Source organism: Crinia signifera, chromosome 1 (assembly GCF_055691185.1).
Source record: "Crinia signifera chromosome 1, ASM5569118v1, whole genome shotgun sequence".
In the NCBI taxonomy this organism is placed as follows: Eukaryota; Metazoa; Chordata; class Amphibia; order Anura; family Myobatrachidae; genus Crinia; species Crinia signifera.
In genome coordinates this window covers 424,360,450-424,377,530 of record NC_139217.1, presented here as the reverse complement: position 1 = coordinate 424,377,530, position 17,081 = coordinate 424,360,450, and the positions used below count along the sequence as shown (strand labels likewise).

Here is a 17,081-nt window from a genome sequence, read left to right as displayed (position 1 = left end):
TAGATATAGTCTATGTTAGTTATTAACTATTTTGAGTGGTATGATTATTTGTCTCACAAGCAGAAAATTTTACATTTTGCAAATAGCAAAATGTACAATTTTTTTACGACATTTTGGTATTTTTCACACAAAAAAGAAAACTGTATCGACCAAAATTTATCACTAACTTAAAGTACAATGTGTCACGGGAAAACAATCTCAAAATCACTGGGATAAGTAAAAGCAAAAAAAAGTTATCCCCACTTAAGTGATACCTGTCAGATTTGAAAAAAAGGCCTCTGTCAGGAAGGCAAAAACATGCTGCGTCGGTAAGGGGTTAAGTCAGCCATGGTGACACTCTAAAGCAGTGGTAGCCAACCCTAGCCCTCGAGAGCTACCAACAGTTCACATTTTCCAGACAACCTAGCTGCTGCACAGCTGCACTCATTAATCACTGACACATTTAAAAAGATACACAGATGGAGCTAATTAGCTCACTTGTGATTCTGTGAGGAGACCTGCAAAACATGCACTGTTGGTAGCTCTCGAGGACTAGGGTAGGCTACCCCAGCTCTAAAGGAACACAACAACTATAACATTTCTAAAAAATCTAAACATACTTCCAATCTCTGGTCAAGTTTCTAACCCCAGGGCCTTTTCAATACATTAACATTTCTTCTGACTCTTTCCAAACCCACTGGCTTCCATGAGCACCTGAGATTTTACTTCCTACTTCAATACCAAGATTGAAATGATGGAATGCTCCTCCTCAGCCAGCTGCAACCTGCTCAAATCCTTCCCTGAACACGGTTGCATCCTCTTCATTTGAGCGCAGGAATGCAGAGGATCTTCTGATCCTCCTACTCTACCACATTTCTTCTCTACCTGACACCCTCACAAATCAGTCAAGTCCAGTCTCCTGTACCCATCCCTAGTGTATAATCTCTCTACTGGTATCTTTCAATCATGCAAGTATTACTCCTAGTCTGTAAAAATATAATTCTGATCCAAATTCTCTTACAAATGATGGTCCTATAACTCTGCTCCATTGTTCCTTGAAGCTGCTTGCAAGACTTGCCAGCTCCCACCGCACATGCCTTCCAACCATTCGATGCAGTACAGTCTGGCTTTTATTCTCAACACTGCAGAGACTACTCTCAGCAGGCCAATGGTTTGACTTACTACTGTACCTTCTATTTCTCCTGGATGTGCTACGTTAACACCAGCAATATTGATTGAACAAATAAATTTTTCTGTGTTCTCTTCTTTGAATCCAATTCCTTTATGGGGCTGGGTAAAGGCTGGCTCAGTCCTATGTCACTCCTGCTTTTCTGTATATATACCAAATCTCTTGGGAAACTAATCAGCTGTTTCGGTTAGAAGTATGATCCGAATGCAGTGGATACCCACGTGTACCTATGAGTCTCTCACCCTTCGTAATGGCCTGCATTACCATAGGTCTTTCTTCTATTTCATCTTGGATGTCATCTCACCACATCAAACTCAATTAATAATATTCTTACCAGCCAATAGTATTTACATACCTGATCTCTATATTTCTGTTGACAACACTCTGAGCTGCCCTTTGTTCCCAGCATTAGCCAAACCATGTTATATACATCTAGAAACATACTGCAAATTGCCCATCTACAGTATCACAGAGGACACTTAAATACATTATGACCATTGCAGTAACTTCCTTACTGGTCTTCACCTCCATTTAAAATGCTTCGGTTAGACTGATCTTTGAAACACATTCTTCTCCATTATTAACTCTTATATTGGTCGCATGTATCCTACCAAATTTAAAATACTTCTGCATACATATCTCAATCAAGGGTGTGGATCATAGGGTCCAGAGGAACTTGGTGAACAGTGTCTAGGTAGTCCCCAAAAGATCGACCTAGAAAAAAAAGTTCCACACAAGCAAAAGCTCGACATGGAGACGTCCACTTTTTTTTTTTTGGTGTCAAGATTGGAGCACATGGACTTTGTCAAATTAGTGTAGTGCTTCACTCCCAATCACCATCCACATTTATTGTATTGTTAGTATTAAAAAAAAGTAAAAAAAAAAAGTAAACCCTTTGCTCAAAATCTTCACATCACATCCACACTAATACTCGCTTCCATTCAATTACTGGAATTTTTGGGGGCCTGCACCTATTCTGTGCAATGCCATCTCCCTCGCACAACAAGACTGCCTTTAAGCCTACAAAGATGTAACCACACTCACCTCTTCAGGCAGATTACTGCATCCCAGAACCATCAATATAACATACAGTATACATTTCTGCTGATCATAATAATTTAAATGAAATCTAATTTTTTTCAAATGTACTCACTGTGTTATAAGCTCAACCAGTTTGGTGTGACCATTCCGAACAGCAAGCTCTATGGGGGTCTCCCCTTCCTTGTTCACTCTCTCCAATGCAGATGTTCCACCAGGCAGATACAGGAGGTAATGTGACAGATCTGTTAATCCCCATCTCATTGTTAGATGTAACAGTGTTTCATGACAAAGACTTTCTGAAAAACAAACATATGTAACTTGTTATATTGTTGCCTACTGAACAGGTGAGAGCAGTACCTACAAAACATGGATGGCAAGGTGGATCATTGGTTAACATCAGTGCCATCTTAGAGATGGGGCAAATTGGGTTGTGGGCATCTGCCTCCCAAGATTCTTGGCAGTAAAGAATACTGCCTGGTTGCTCTCATTGTGAATTACATTTTTCTCTACCGGCCTCCCAACCTGCAGACAGATCGTGAATGGTTATCAGCATGCCAAATGGCAGATGGGCTAGGGCTATCCACCAATCAAGAGGGCTGACAGCCAGTCATTATATGGAAGTGGAGAGATGCCGCAGGGCCAAAGGAGGGGCAGGTTATGATTTTTTTTTCTTGTTTACATTTTTTTCCGTGAATGGGTGTGAAGTGGCCCCAAATGCATTGTTTTGTCCAGCAGGGCCTATAATGCTGTTAAGACTGCCCTGGTTAGCATTGCGGTCTTATGGAAGAGTCCCAAGTAAAAACTTAATTATAGAAGTGTAGTTTGTATGCGATACCTCACACTTCTAAAAGGGAAGATCAGCATTGAATTTGGAGCACAATAGGGGGCATGAAAATGGCCAGATGAAGCACCCAACACGAAGGTCATAAAGGCCAATATTCTACAATAGTGTTACTAGCAGGCTCTGCACATTGTCCAAACAACGTGTGCTCCATACGCAAAACAAAAAGTTCAAAAGGTAAATCATAGCATTTATAAACAGGTTTTGTGCGATTTCAGGGATCATACCGTTTCGGGAATTTACTAATCTGCAAAAGTAATTTCTGTAAACAAGACTCAGGCTTCTCTATGGCCCCAAAGCTGCAACTCAATAACCACTTTTCAAATAACAGTCAGCAACGTGTAACAGGCTATATGCTGAGCTCTCCCTTCCATTACATCTGGAGAACCACAACCATGTAGCAGTGCTATAGTGCACATTCCACCAAATGCAGAACATCAATGTTTTACAGTAGTCAGGAGAACGGTGTTTTGCAAACAGCAGCAACAGGGAATTGCACATTTGGAGCCCAGTCTAATTTATTCTACCGAAACCAAACCCAGCGCAGAAAAACATTTATTATATTGGAATTTATAGGACTGTAAAACCAGGGGTTAAATTGAAGGTGAATGGGGTGGAACCAATTTCCATTACTTGTAATGGTAGGAGAAACTAGTTCCAACCCCACCAAGACCATGCACAATAGTTCCAACAGAAAATCCCACCCCACCATCCTTCCTCGGGTCCTGGTACTCATGCTGCGTTGTTGGACAGTACTCATCCACTCCTTAGGTCCAAGCCACTTTCTTTTTCCAGCATGCGTATGTGAGGTTAAGCTGTCATTGCCACTGAAGTGAAATAGCCACCAAGAAAAGCATGCTCTGTGCCTGTTCTAAACAATCTGAGAGGGGGGGGGCAGGAAGGACACAGAGCGGCGAGAAAGCTGCTGGAGGGACACGGGCAGTGAGCTGCTACAGTTACAGAGGCAGAGAGGTGTATAAGGGGCACTGCTGTTGGCATTATGTGTATAAACAGCACTACATGTTAGAGGCACTACTATGGTGGGCATTTTGTGTAATTCGGAACTGCATCAGATCTTAAAGTGATTTTCAGTATATTTAGGATAGCACCGGATTAATTTTGTGTAAGGGACAAAACTATTGAGTTATGTTTAAGGGGCACTACTGTTTGGCATAACGTGTATAAGAGATACAACTGTGTAGTGTAACATAAAGAAAGGTCACTACTGTGTGCTGTAGTGTTAATAAGGAGCAATACAGGGAGGGGTAATGTGAAGAAGCGGCAATATGGTTTGGTGTAATGGGAATAAGGAGCAATTCTACTTATTATTCCTGTTACAACTGAATACATAAAGATAGGCTAAACATACTGAAAAATACAAAGTACGCTCAGACATCTCAATAGTACTGAAGGTATTGTATTGAAAAAAAATAAAATAAACACAAGGAGATAATACCTGGAGGTATAATTCTTTGTATTGCCTATTTAAAGTGTCAACGTTGTTTAGCCATTAACATTGAGAATGTTAGTTGTGATTTTCTCCTGGTCTACACAATTGTTGGAGGGGGGGGGGATGATTTATGAAGTCATATATTTATATATTAATACATTGCATGCAGACATCCTCCTTGAGTCCTGTTGGAGGAAGAGCACTAAATAAAAAACTTACTTACCACTGCCAATGCCAGGTATGAATTTACACAATTTGTGAAGTAAAACTCCACAATAGGCATTTACGTTCAACTTTATATGAACCCCATAAGGTCATGAACATCTAGTGGCTTTCCAGTGGTTACCATCAACGGGAACACTGTGGAATTCACGGATGTTTCAAACACTAAAGTTTTCTAACATTTCCCAAAGACTAACAATTTGAGCTGCATCTCATAAGATTTCAAGAACATACTTTACTCTGGCCACTTTTAGAACATCCATGTTCCGTAACACCCAACATTACGGATATACATCATTTTGCCTCATTAAACCATCACTATTGGAGGAAAGGGGGAGTATCATTTTTTAATTTTTATAATTAAATCTGTATTATACTTGATGGTTAAATTATACCAATATTCCATCTCCTGAAAGCCAGGCTGCTCCTATAGCAGCAATTCCCAAAATGTATTAACGTTTGCCACTAATCAAGATGATCCTCTTGCTCATACAACCTTTCCAAAAGCAGGCCAAGCTGTCACCCAGTGCTGCAAGAGAAACCATGGATCACAGGACAACTTCTGCCAGATGCACCTCCAAAATTCTCTCTTTAGGGGAGATGTATGAAGCCGTGGAAAGAGTTAAAGCAGAGAGTTGACCACAGCAGCCAATCAGCTATTGGCCCAGATGTACTAAGCTTAAAAAGTGATAAACAACCAGTCAAATCAGCTCTTACCTGTTATGTCACAGACTGTGTTTAAAAAGGTCTGGCAGGACATGCTCTGGTCTTGCCCACAGATTCGTGCATTCTGGGAAGCGGTTTGGGCGGATATAGTTATTACTGAGCCCTCAATCCCTCCCATTGATCGCAAATATTGTATGTTTGCCCTTGATTTTGAAGAAACTCTCTCGCCCGCGATATATAAATATGTCCTTTGCCTAACAACCCTGGCTAAGGTCCTTATTGCCAGGAAGTGGTTTGATGTTACGTACCCAAATATCTATAACTGGAGAGCCCTGGTGAATGAGGTTTCTGGACATGAGAGATTTACTTATAGATCCAGAGGCTCGCTCGCCCCATATATGAACAAGTGGAGTAGATGGACCTCCTCTAGATTTGCCATGGCCATCGACATCCAACACAATCTCAACAATGGTTGAAGTAACTGACAAAGAAGGCTACTAACGCATTACGTATAATGGCGACTCAACCTACCCATATTCCTTAGTCTGTGCACATCTCTTAATCATAGCGGTACATAATTACCAGATATATGTTATTTGCCTTTGATTATACCTTATTCTTTCTCTTTCTCCCCTTTCTACTTCTTTTTCCTCCTTAAGGGAGGTAGTAAGCTCTTAAAGCAGTTTAGTTATCTAGATGTAAAAGTTGAAAAATAAGTAATACTTGTTCTCATATGAATAGCACTAAGCGTGCCAAAACATTGTAGCTTGTTGAAATAACTATACAAGAAATGCGCAAACACTGTTTATGGAAAATGAGATGTTTATTAGCATGGATCCGAACAAATATCAATGTATCATTGTTAAAAATGTATGCTTGTGCTTAATGTACTTTTTTATATGCAATAAAAATTACACAATTTAAAAAAAAAAAAAAAGGTCTGGCAGGATCTGATTGGCTGGCTGTTTATCACTCTCGATATTATCACTTTTGAAGCTTAGTGCATCTGGCCCTCTGCCATTTAATATAAAATGACCGGTAGAAGCTGACTGTAGGGCTCTCAAAAAGTTTCATACATCTCCCCCTTTCTAACAAAGAAATCATGTTATTAAAAAAAAGACTATGGTACATAACCTAGAAATGTCCATTGCAAAGATGGGTTCAAATATTTTCCATCTTGCCATCATCTTAACCCTTACGGAATCAAACTGAAAAACCATCGCCATTGGTTACCAAGGATGATCCTTAACGTAACCTACATCACCTGTCCATCATAGAACCCATATAAAATCTAAGCAATCCCTTGATCATTGAACAATCACTTATCACCCTAAAAAAAAAAAAAAGACATGAGGATGTTTATCAAGACTCATCCCAAATCCCAGGAGAAACTTCTACTGAGTGGAGCAGATGGCTGGTGTATTTTAGGAACAGTTTCTTGAGAACATTTTTTGCTCAGAAATGTGTGACAGCAACTAACCTTTTGCTCACTCCATCTGAATGAGATTATATACACAGTAGTAGATCCTTGGAGATGAATCAACACTATGGAAAACAGTTTTTTATAGAGTCTCATATCATTTTGGTATATCAGAGGAGCTGAATTATAGAAGTGCCCTAATATACCTAGCTTTAATATGCCAAGCTGGGTGAGACACCTGAAGCCAATGAGTAGTGCCAAGTCTTGTATGTTTTTTTTGTGTAAATGTGAGTCTCATTACAATGTGCATATACGGTGATTTACCTATTGTATCTTATCACATGTAGTTTCCGGTTAAAATAAACCTTTATATGCACATATCTTTTATTGATATTGTGAGTTAGATGCACCATCTAATTTGCTCTGGATTGGAGTACTGGATTTCTTGACTACCAAAAATACCACTCTTTTCATATAGGTTTATAACACCCTGAAGTTTATTCTATGTGGACATATGACAATATATATTTATTTCTCTTTTTATGAGAAACTTTCCATGGAAGCATACCATCATCATCTCAAATAGGCAGGTATTCAATGCTTTCACGGGGGGAAGGCAGCGAATCCTATGTAGGATTCTCTGCACATTCCCCCCAATTCTCCCTGTAGCGAGATTCGCTGCCCAGCCTCCTGTCCGCCCTATTCAACTCGCCAGGGGCTCTCCGTCCCTGTGAGCGAATAGGGGGCGAATCAGGAGACCGGGCGGGCGGCAAGCGACAGGGCGGAGGGCGGGCGGTGATAGACAGGGCGCGAGTATGCACAGCGATGAACTACCTCCCGCCCTGGTTTAGCGCTCACCTCCTGGCTCTGCTCCACAGCGGGGGAAAGCTCCCCGGAGCCAGGAGGCACAAATAGGACGGCGGGCGGCGAATGTGACAGGGCGGAGGGCGGGCGGCGAATGCCGCCGGGGAGCTGAGGGATGGCTGCAGGCAGGGAGATGGAAGCCTCCCTGCCTGCGCCGGACACTGTGGGGGGGGGGGGGAGGGCTGTGGGGGACACAGGGAGAGCCCCCCAGAGCTGGCAGGGGGCTGTGTTCGGGAGCCGCTACACACAGGTGCCGATCGTGCATGTGTGTTGATCGGGATCAGTGTGCAGTGAATATATGAATATTAATGAGCGGCTCCCGGCTCGGCCCCCTGCTGGTGAATGTGTAAAAAAATTTTTTTTTAAATAAAATATATTCATGTGCTGCAAGCACATGAATTAAAATAGCATGCCGCTTCACAGGAAAAAAATTCTGATTTTTTTACACCAAAATAAAAATAAAAAATGCTTTATTTTCAAAGAACACATTCCAGTTCTCCAGAAAAAGATGAGGAATGTAAAATGGAGAATCGGGGAAAATCACTGGAGAAAGCAGTTCTCCACTTCAGCATTGAATACACTCTCGGCGAATTCCACTAAAAACCCCAATGAAAACCACTGGCGAATCGTGGAGAATCACAAACAGAGAATTGCCAGACATTCGCTCTTCATTTGCAGAGAATTGGGTCCAGTGAATAGGGCAAATTGTTTTTTCTGTGAGAAAATTCCCTGTAAACCCAGGGAATTGCCTGATTCCACAGAAAATATGGAGAATCAGAGGCATTGAATACTGGCCATAGAGTTGAGAAGAGTAATGGGGCACAGACACCAGTGATCGATGGTCTTCTGAACGCCTGATGCAGCAGTGCCACCGTCCCTCCGATCATCAATGATTGCCAAATGGAAAACACAGTCACATGATCAGGGATATTAAGCACGTAAAAAAAAAATTCAGACTCCACTATCCCCATTAGGATCGGGGAATCTGGATGTTCTATCATGTCCCCGATCCCCTGGAGCAACGGTAAGGGGATCGGGGGATTGTCCTGATACACTGTATACTAATTGCATGGACTTATTATTGTATGTTTTTAAATGAAACGAAGCTAAGCGCAATTAGTGTGGTTTTTCATATTCTTGTACGTGTGGTAGGATTTGGTGGTCCTTTTTCACAGTAGACAGCATGATCTTTTTGGTTGCGTCTCAGGACTTCCGGTTTATATTCAGATATACAAGTTGCACACATCCAAGTAATCAGTGAAGTCTTTTTGAATCTAATTTGAGCCCTTTAAGATTGTAAGCTTGCGATCAGGGCCCTCCTACCTTTTGACTGTCTGTAAATACCCGGTTTGTTGCATCACTGTCTCCTTTTGTAAAGCATAATGGAATATGCTGCGCTATAGAAAAAACGGTTAATAAATAATATGAATATTTACACAAAAAAATAAAACAAAACCTCTGGCAGAGTTGTGCAGGATCTGACGCACCAAGAAATGATGTATGGCACAACTGCAACTATGACAATACATATCTAGGCAAAGGTCAACACTGAAGCCTAAGGGGGGTATTCAATCCCCGCCGCTATTTCCAACGGGGGAAATATCGTCAGGCGCCCATTCAATGCTGTCTTGCCTGACCGCATTGAAGAGGCAGATTGACAGAACGGGCTGGACTTTAAAAGCTGTTGGGCCCGTTTGGCCGATAAAGAGGCCGTGAATGGTCACGATTACGGCCGAACCTCGTCAATCCACAGCCTTTTAAACAGACAGGCCCCCTTTTTGCCGATCGGCAGGCGGGACATTGAATCCCACCTGACAATATGCTGTTGAGTCAAATGAAAACGGGCGAGGGTCACGGCTGTCGGGACAGATCGACAGTGACTCGGGATTGAATAGACTCCTAAATCACTATACAAAATGCTACGATGTAAGGGCTGTGGCTCTGTGTTGTGCTTTGCATATTAAAACCTTAAATTCGTATATTAAAACTCAGTTGCACAGCAGTATACAAGTGCATATCATATTAATCAGTGCAATATTGTTGCCTCTGATAGTGACAAATAAGTATATTTGCACAAAACAGTCGCTTTAACACTCGGCACGGATACTTTTCACCAGGTGTCTCAAGCCGCATGAGGCGGAAATGCAAGCAAGCATTATAATTTTCTTGTGATGCATCCATCCACGCTCCGCATGCATACAGACATATGCATAAAGATTTTAACAGAGGACGGCTGTTGCGGTAAGAGCCATCCTTTGTGTTGATGGGTCTTCTGGGTTTAGGACCCGGAGTCCAATGATGCACGCGTTCTGGGGGGATGTTGAGAGGCATCTGATTGGATCCCTTACAGCAGGGAGTCGCAATAGGCGCCCATAGGCTTCTATTAAGGCAATGCCAATCTGAAGATGGCGTTGCCCACCGCATCCAAGCCCTGGGCATTTTGAGAGGTTTGGCCACTTGCTGCATCTCGCCCATGGTGTATGGAGGCTTGGTGTAGGAGGATACAGCTGTATAAGAAATAGTATTGAAGAAATGGCTGAAAATTTGTCAGGAATGGGTTATATAATGTTCCAGGTTCACAAAGACAATTTCCAAGCTGTGGATCAGTACAAAGTAGGACTCCAATTAAAGATCGATCAATAAAAAGTTTCAAGACAACACACCTCATATCACAGCTGCTCTAACTAATGTGGGTGAGAAACATGTAGAGAACATTTTTGTTTTTACACTAAAACTACTGTTAAACAAAAATAGGACAACAGGAGAAGCAAAGAGGCAGAATTGGTGACAATAACATGTAAGTGAAACATGCCAAACATTGTAGCAGTACACACAATTCTTACCCAACTCAAATCAGTCACAATAATGGGATAATTCAACAACCAAAAACAAGAGAAATAGGACCGCTGTGTATAACCAATCCACTCCCCACTCATACTGGGGCTGCCAAAAGGCTGTACATACCAGCTGACCAGGATGGCACTTGCCAGGGGTGCCGCTCAGCCAATTAAGGCTCTCCATAAATTAGCCCAGCCTTACTTTTTGCTCCAAGCTCATAACTCTGTGTTCATTCAAAGAGCCACCATAATGTTGTGGCCCAGAAGTGCAGCGTGCGAGGCAGCATATGATTATCAGCATATGATATCTCTCACTCAGTGTGCAATTGGGATACAAAATGTTGTTTTCCTAACCAGAATTGCCCCTCCCTTTTGGCACCTGAGTGACAGACCTCTGATTGAGCAGCTTACCAACAAAAGTGTTGTGCAGTGTGAAAAGCTGTCCTGTGTAAATCTACGAGTGTTGTGAAATTATAAAAATATCGCTATCCTGACTAATACCATTACGCAATTCGCACACCATCGGAAGATTTTCCCAGTCTGTGCAAATGTAAGTTTGACCCACCCATAATTCTGTGACAGATACAGGCTGATTGTGGCCAGCCCTGACCTCACAGACCATGCCTTAAAACGCCAAAGCATGCCAGCGTTTTTTCTGGCACTTCCACTAAACAATATATAAACCAATGAAACAGCGCTATTGGAATAATGAATAATTAATTTTAATACTATAGAAACATCTTTAAATTATTAACATACAATATTGGCCAATAATAATTCAATAAAAGAGAAATGCAACTTAAAACATCACACTACTTACTACATGCGGCATTTCTGTTTCAAAGTATTGTCACTTTTCTGAAGTTTTTATGCAATTCGTCCTTTAGAAAATAGACTTTCTGCATGGACCTGCAGTAAATTCAGTTTTTTTTAATTGGATAAGTTTTATTTATCAGTGAACTTAAACGGATCATACATCAGAAAGACTTGCTCACAATCATGATTGTGACCAGATTTCTCTTCAACTCACCGGCAGAATTGGTGGTTTTTGAACACACAATGGGGCAGATGTACTGTATGAAGGATCGTTCTGGGGGAGAAGGGGTATCAGCGTACGTTATGTGCACGGATACGGCTTCTACCCCATGTATGATGGAGCCAGGGTGCGCTATGCGCCCATGTCCATATCGGCGCTGCTATTTAATTGATAGCAGGCCGAATGTATGAACTGTCAGTATCGCTGACCGTTCCACATGATGCCACTTTTGATGCGAAGCCCACACATGATGCGAAGCCCTATCTAAACAGCAGGGACAGCGCTGTGACTGCTGTTAGCACTGGGCTCCGCTGGGGATCTCACGTGAGTAGCGAGATCCCGCGCATGTCCCGTCGAGCCGGCCGGGGGAAAGGAGATCAGTGTAAACTGATGCGCTATCTCCAGGAGCGGACATCGACGGAGGGGGGAGTTAGCGCTCCCCCGCTTCAGCAGACAAGATGTTAATACATCTTGTCGATGTCCCTTCCGTCCTCACCTCGCTAATGAGGTGAAGCAGGAAGTATTATAGCAGCAATACATCTGCCCCAGTGGCCCTTATTTTGGTTCACTCGCAGAGGCAAATTCCTTCTCAAATGGACAAAACCATGTGCACTGCAGGTGGTGCAGATGTAACATGTGCAGAAATAATTAGATTTGGGTGAGGTGTTACTTCAAAGTGAGAGCTATATTGCAGTGTAAAAATAAAGCAGTCAGTATTTTCCCTGCACAGAAACAAAATAACTCACCCAAATCTAACTCTCTGCACAAGTTACATCTGCCCCCCCCCCCCTGTAGTGTACATGGTTTTGTCCAATTGAGAATGAATTTGCCTCTGCGAGTGAACTAAAATAAGGGCCAATGCATACCTCCCAACCGTCCCAATAATCACGGAAACGTTCCGGTTTTCGGGGACGTTCCCATGTCCCTCCCACCACCGGCAGTGTCCCGTGGCGGGGGGGGACAGTTGGGAGTCCCCTGTTAGTTGCTGGCGAGTGGAAAATAGACGCTGTCCACATGCGCACAGCGTCTATCTCCTGCATCCAGAGGGGCTGGGGGCTTGGCTAGAGGCTCACAGTGCCTCAAAGCCATGCCCCCACAGAGTAAAATGGGGGCGTGGCCTTGCGGTATGGCGACATTATAGGCCACGCCCCTCCCATGGCAAGCCTCCTAATTTCGGTCGCGCGCCGGTGGCCCTCCTCAGACGAACTAGAAGTTGGGAGGTATGCAATGTACTCACAATGTGCACACTATCATTCGTACAATCCAGCTTCTGCATACAACCAAGGGGGTCACAGCTTGTTGCCAAGGGTTAATGCTCATTGCCAGGGGGTCTCAGAGCCTTGGAGGAGACAGATGCTAGAGGTCATATTTGACCTCTAGCATCTGACAACGGAAGTGCCAGGAGCACATAGTCTCCTCAGAGGCGTAGGAGTGCAGGGGAAAGTAGTGGCAGGCAGATGAGTGCAGGGAAAATTCGCAGACCAGTCAAAAAGCTTTTTCAAGGATTCCCTCCTACTGGTCTGGGTATCGGCGTGGCCAATAAAGGATGCATCTATCCGTCATCTGCAGCTTCCTCAGTCAGTAATCTCCCAGAAAATAGCAAGTTACCACCCACAAACTTCCTGTCCATCAAATTGCGAGGGGATTGTGAGTACAATTTTTTGCTATTTCTGTTGCTATGTTTGCTTGCTTGGCACATTAATTCAATAATTGAACAGAGTGTAAATTTGCACAATAGAGATCATGTCTGAATAACCCTCTAACTCAGATCTGAGAAAATCTAGTTAATTGTCACTGTTTTTTTGTAAGTCTAATGGCCGGCAATGGTGGGACAAAATGGGTACTGTGAGGAACTCTTCACACCAAGCGCTAACTAAATGCAATGCAGAAATATTTTCTTAATATTATTCCTCCAAGCGCATATTACTGCTGCTGGTAAGAAAACTATCTTGTCTCAGTGGATTCACAGAGATCGAATACCCCTGTCATTAATGCTGCTTCGGTTGTCATATGTGTATCAAATGGATTGGGTGGAATGTTTATTAGACGTAGAAGCGGGATCCCAAATTTTTTTTGCAATATGGCTGCCTTATTTAACCCCTTCCCGACAATTGACGTACATTTACGTCATGGGCCCTTATTCTAAATCGGACGGTACGGCCCGCGTGCGGCCGTACCGCCGATGTTTTTAGTCTGCACATGCGCAGAGGTCAATCTGCGCATGTGCAGCCCCCTTCGCCGCAGACGTATTTCGTCCGCCGCAAAGGGGGCGTATAGGGGCGTGAGGGGCTTCATACCCTCATTTCCCTATGTGTACGCCCCGCGTTTCATGGGCGTTCCCATGCAAACGCGGGGCGTATGCATGGTAATGAGGGTGTGACGCAACTCATGGGGGCGGAAAGCTGACGTCGCCGGATGTCAGCTCTCAGCCCCCATACAAGCTATCACACGGACGATTGTCCGTGTGGTCTCAGCTTGCGGGAGCTGCTGGGGCGTGCGGACCTGCCTTCGATGGTCGACGACCATCGAATGCAGGGGGCAGCTCCCACCATGGTGGAGGCGTACGCCTCCACCATTTTTATGCGGATCGCCAGCCGTCCGTGTACGGACGGCCGTGGCGATCCGTCTCGTGGGCGGGGATTGGTTTGTGCGGCCGGAGCACCGTGTGCGGCTCCGGCCGCACCAACCAGAATAAGGGCCATGGTCGGGAAGTACTTCCCGACACATGGCGTAAATGTACGTCATGGCTTGTAACTGTCACCGCGTCTATAGACGCGGTGACAGTTTCAACATGTCTGCTGTCCCTGACAGCAGACATGTCCGTGCATGCCCAGGGGGGGCTGCGATGCCGCCCCCCCGTCGGCGATCGCTGTGATTGGCTGTTCAGTGTGAACAGCCATTCACAGCGTTTTCCTGTGTCACCGGCGAATAACGTTCGCCGGTGACACGGGATCGGAGGTGATTGGTGCTGTAAAGTACAGCACCAATCACCGCGGGGTGTAAGGGTGACACTGGTGTCACCCCACCTCACCCCGCCCGCCCCCAAAGGCCGTGATTGGTTCGTCGGACCGACGGACCAATCACAGCCAAGGAGGGGGATTTAAACTAACGGTGACTGCACTGCAGATGCCATTCCGGTCTGGAATTGCGTGCAGTGCGGTCACCGTGCCTAGCTGCCGCAGTATACTGACCTGAACCTTGCCAAATACTTACCTGATCCTTGCAAATACCTTGCCTGATCACTGCTTGTAGTGTGCTGGATGCTTCCTGGATCCTGCTTGTAGTGTGCTGGATGCTTCCTGGATCCTGTTACTTGTGACGTCCTGTGAACTTGTGCTGCTGCAGTGTAATAGCGTTAGATAGAGAGAGATAGAGAGATAGAGATAGAGAGAGATAGTGTCAGAGAGTGCTATATTTTGTGCTGCTGCAGTGTGATATAGTTATAGATAGAGAGATAGAGAGAGAGAGATAGAGAGATAGAGAGAGAGAGATAGAGAGAGATAGAGAGGCCTAGTGACAGAGAGTGCTATATTTTGTGCTGCTGCAGTGTGATAGTTATAGATAGAGAGAGATAGAGAGAGAGAGATAGAGATAGTGACAGATTGTGCTATATATTTTTTATATAACTGACTGCTGCCCCCCCTTTTGTGCTGATCAGTATAAATTAACTGATCAGCAACTTTTTGGGGGCGCAGGTTTTTTTTTATATATAGATATACCGGTCACTGCTGCTGCTGCAGTGTCATAGAGTGATAGATAGTGAGAGATAGAGAGATAGAGAGAGATAGTGACAGAGAGTGATAGAGAGTGATAGAGAGTGCTACATTTTGTGTCTGCTGCCCCCGCCTTTTGTGCTGATCACTATATCTGAGGTGATCAGCAACTTTTTGGGGGTGCAGAGGTTTTTTTTTTTATATATACCTGTCAGTTGCTGCCAGTTGCACTGTCAGTTGCACCAAAGGTTGTGCACCTGCTGCCCCTCACTGGTAATCAGTGTCGCATCACTGATCACCTTTTTTTTTTTTGTGGGTGCTGTGGGGTCTTTTTTTAATTTTTTTTTTACACACACTGTGATTTTGTGGGTGTCCTGTGGCCACTGTGCGCTGATCAGTGACGTACATCACTGATCAGCTTTTTCGGCACAGGGTTGATCTATTTTTTTTTTTTTTTTGATCAAATTCCTGTTGCCTTTGAGCGCTGTTCAGTGACGGACGTTACTGACCAACATCTGTGCTCAATTTTTGGCGCAGGACCTTTTTTTTTTTTTTTTTTTTAACCCCTTCAATTTTTTTTTGTTTTTAACCCCTTCAATTTTTTTTTTTTAACCCCTTCAATTTTTTTTTTTTTTTTGTATAAAGTATTTTTTTTTTCTGCACTACATACACACTACACACTACATACCCCCCGGGTTGAAATAAAGTTTGTACCCCCCCCCCTACACTATACACGTGTTGAAACATTTCACTACCAGTAACACAAAAATAAAAATGGCATCCCAAATGTCATCCCAGTCATCCAGAAGAATATATTCAGCGGAGGAGGCATATGCCATGCTTGCCTCTGACTCTGACACAGCCAGTGAGGCAAGCGGGGAATTTGAAGGATTCGTCTTAAGCACCTCTTCCTCCTCTGGTGATGAGGGACCCCCTCAAAGACGCCCCCGTAGAGCAGCTGAGACCCCCCCCCCCCCAATAATTGATCTCGTATGGACCCCACCACCAGACAATTTTGAGCCCCAGGTTCCTGAGTTTTTGGCCATGCCAGGAATCCAATTTGATTCCACAGGTCTCAGAGAAATTGACTTTTTCAAATTATTTTTCTCTGATGATTTTATAAATTTAATGGTGGACCAAACTAATTTATATGCCCAGCAGTTTATTGCTCAAAACCCCACATCATCATTTGCTAGGTGGACCCCTGTAGATGCAGTAGAGATGATGACGTTTTGGGGTCTGGTGTTTCATATGGGCATAGTAAAAAAGCCAGAAATTAGGCAATATTGGAGTACAGATGTTCTGTACAGCACCCCATTTTACCGTATGGCCATGCCCCGGGCTCGATTTGAGACGATCCTTAAATTTTTGCATTACAACGATAATGCACAGTGCCCACCCAGAGATGATCCCACCTTTGACCGGCTATTCAAAGTCAGGCCGGTCATTGATCATTTCAGTGCCAAATTTGAAGACATGTACATCCCAGATAAATTCATTTGCATAGACGAGTCCCTTATACATTTTAAAGGAAGGGTTAAATTCCGCCAGTACCTTCCCAGTAAGAGGGCAAGGTATGGCATAAAAATGTATAAGCTGTGTGATGGCACCTCAGGGTACACTCACAGGTTTAGGGTATATGAAGGGAAGGATTCAAGAATTGAACCGCCAGAATGCCCCCCCTCCCTCGTAGGTGTTAGTGGAAAAATTGTCTGGGATTTAGTGCACCCCTTCCTGGATAAAGGTTATCACCTCTATGTGGATAACTTTTACACTAGCATCCCCCTGTTTAAGGCCCTTGGTTCAAGAGGTACAGCAGCTTG

General features: G+C 43.8%; 1 protein-coding gene across 2 annotated transcripts in view; it reads right to left on the bottom strand.

The window, feature by feature from the left end:
• Nucleotides 1-17,081, bottom strand: part of ARHGEF28 (Rho guanine nucleotide exchange factor 28) — a 229,529-nt gene that overhangs the window by 147,775 nt on the left and 64,673 nt on the right. For both annotated transcript variants that reach the window (XM_083151902.1, XM_083151903.1), the window contains exon 5: nucleotides 2,322-2,505. In XM_083151902.1, coding sequence (XP_083008028.1) covers nucleotides 2,322-2,505 — 184 coding nt within the window. The remainder of the gene's footprint in view (nucleotides 1-2,321; nucleotides 2,506-17,081) is intronic.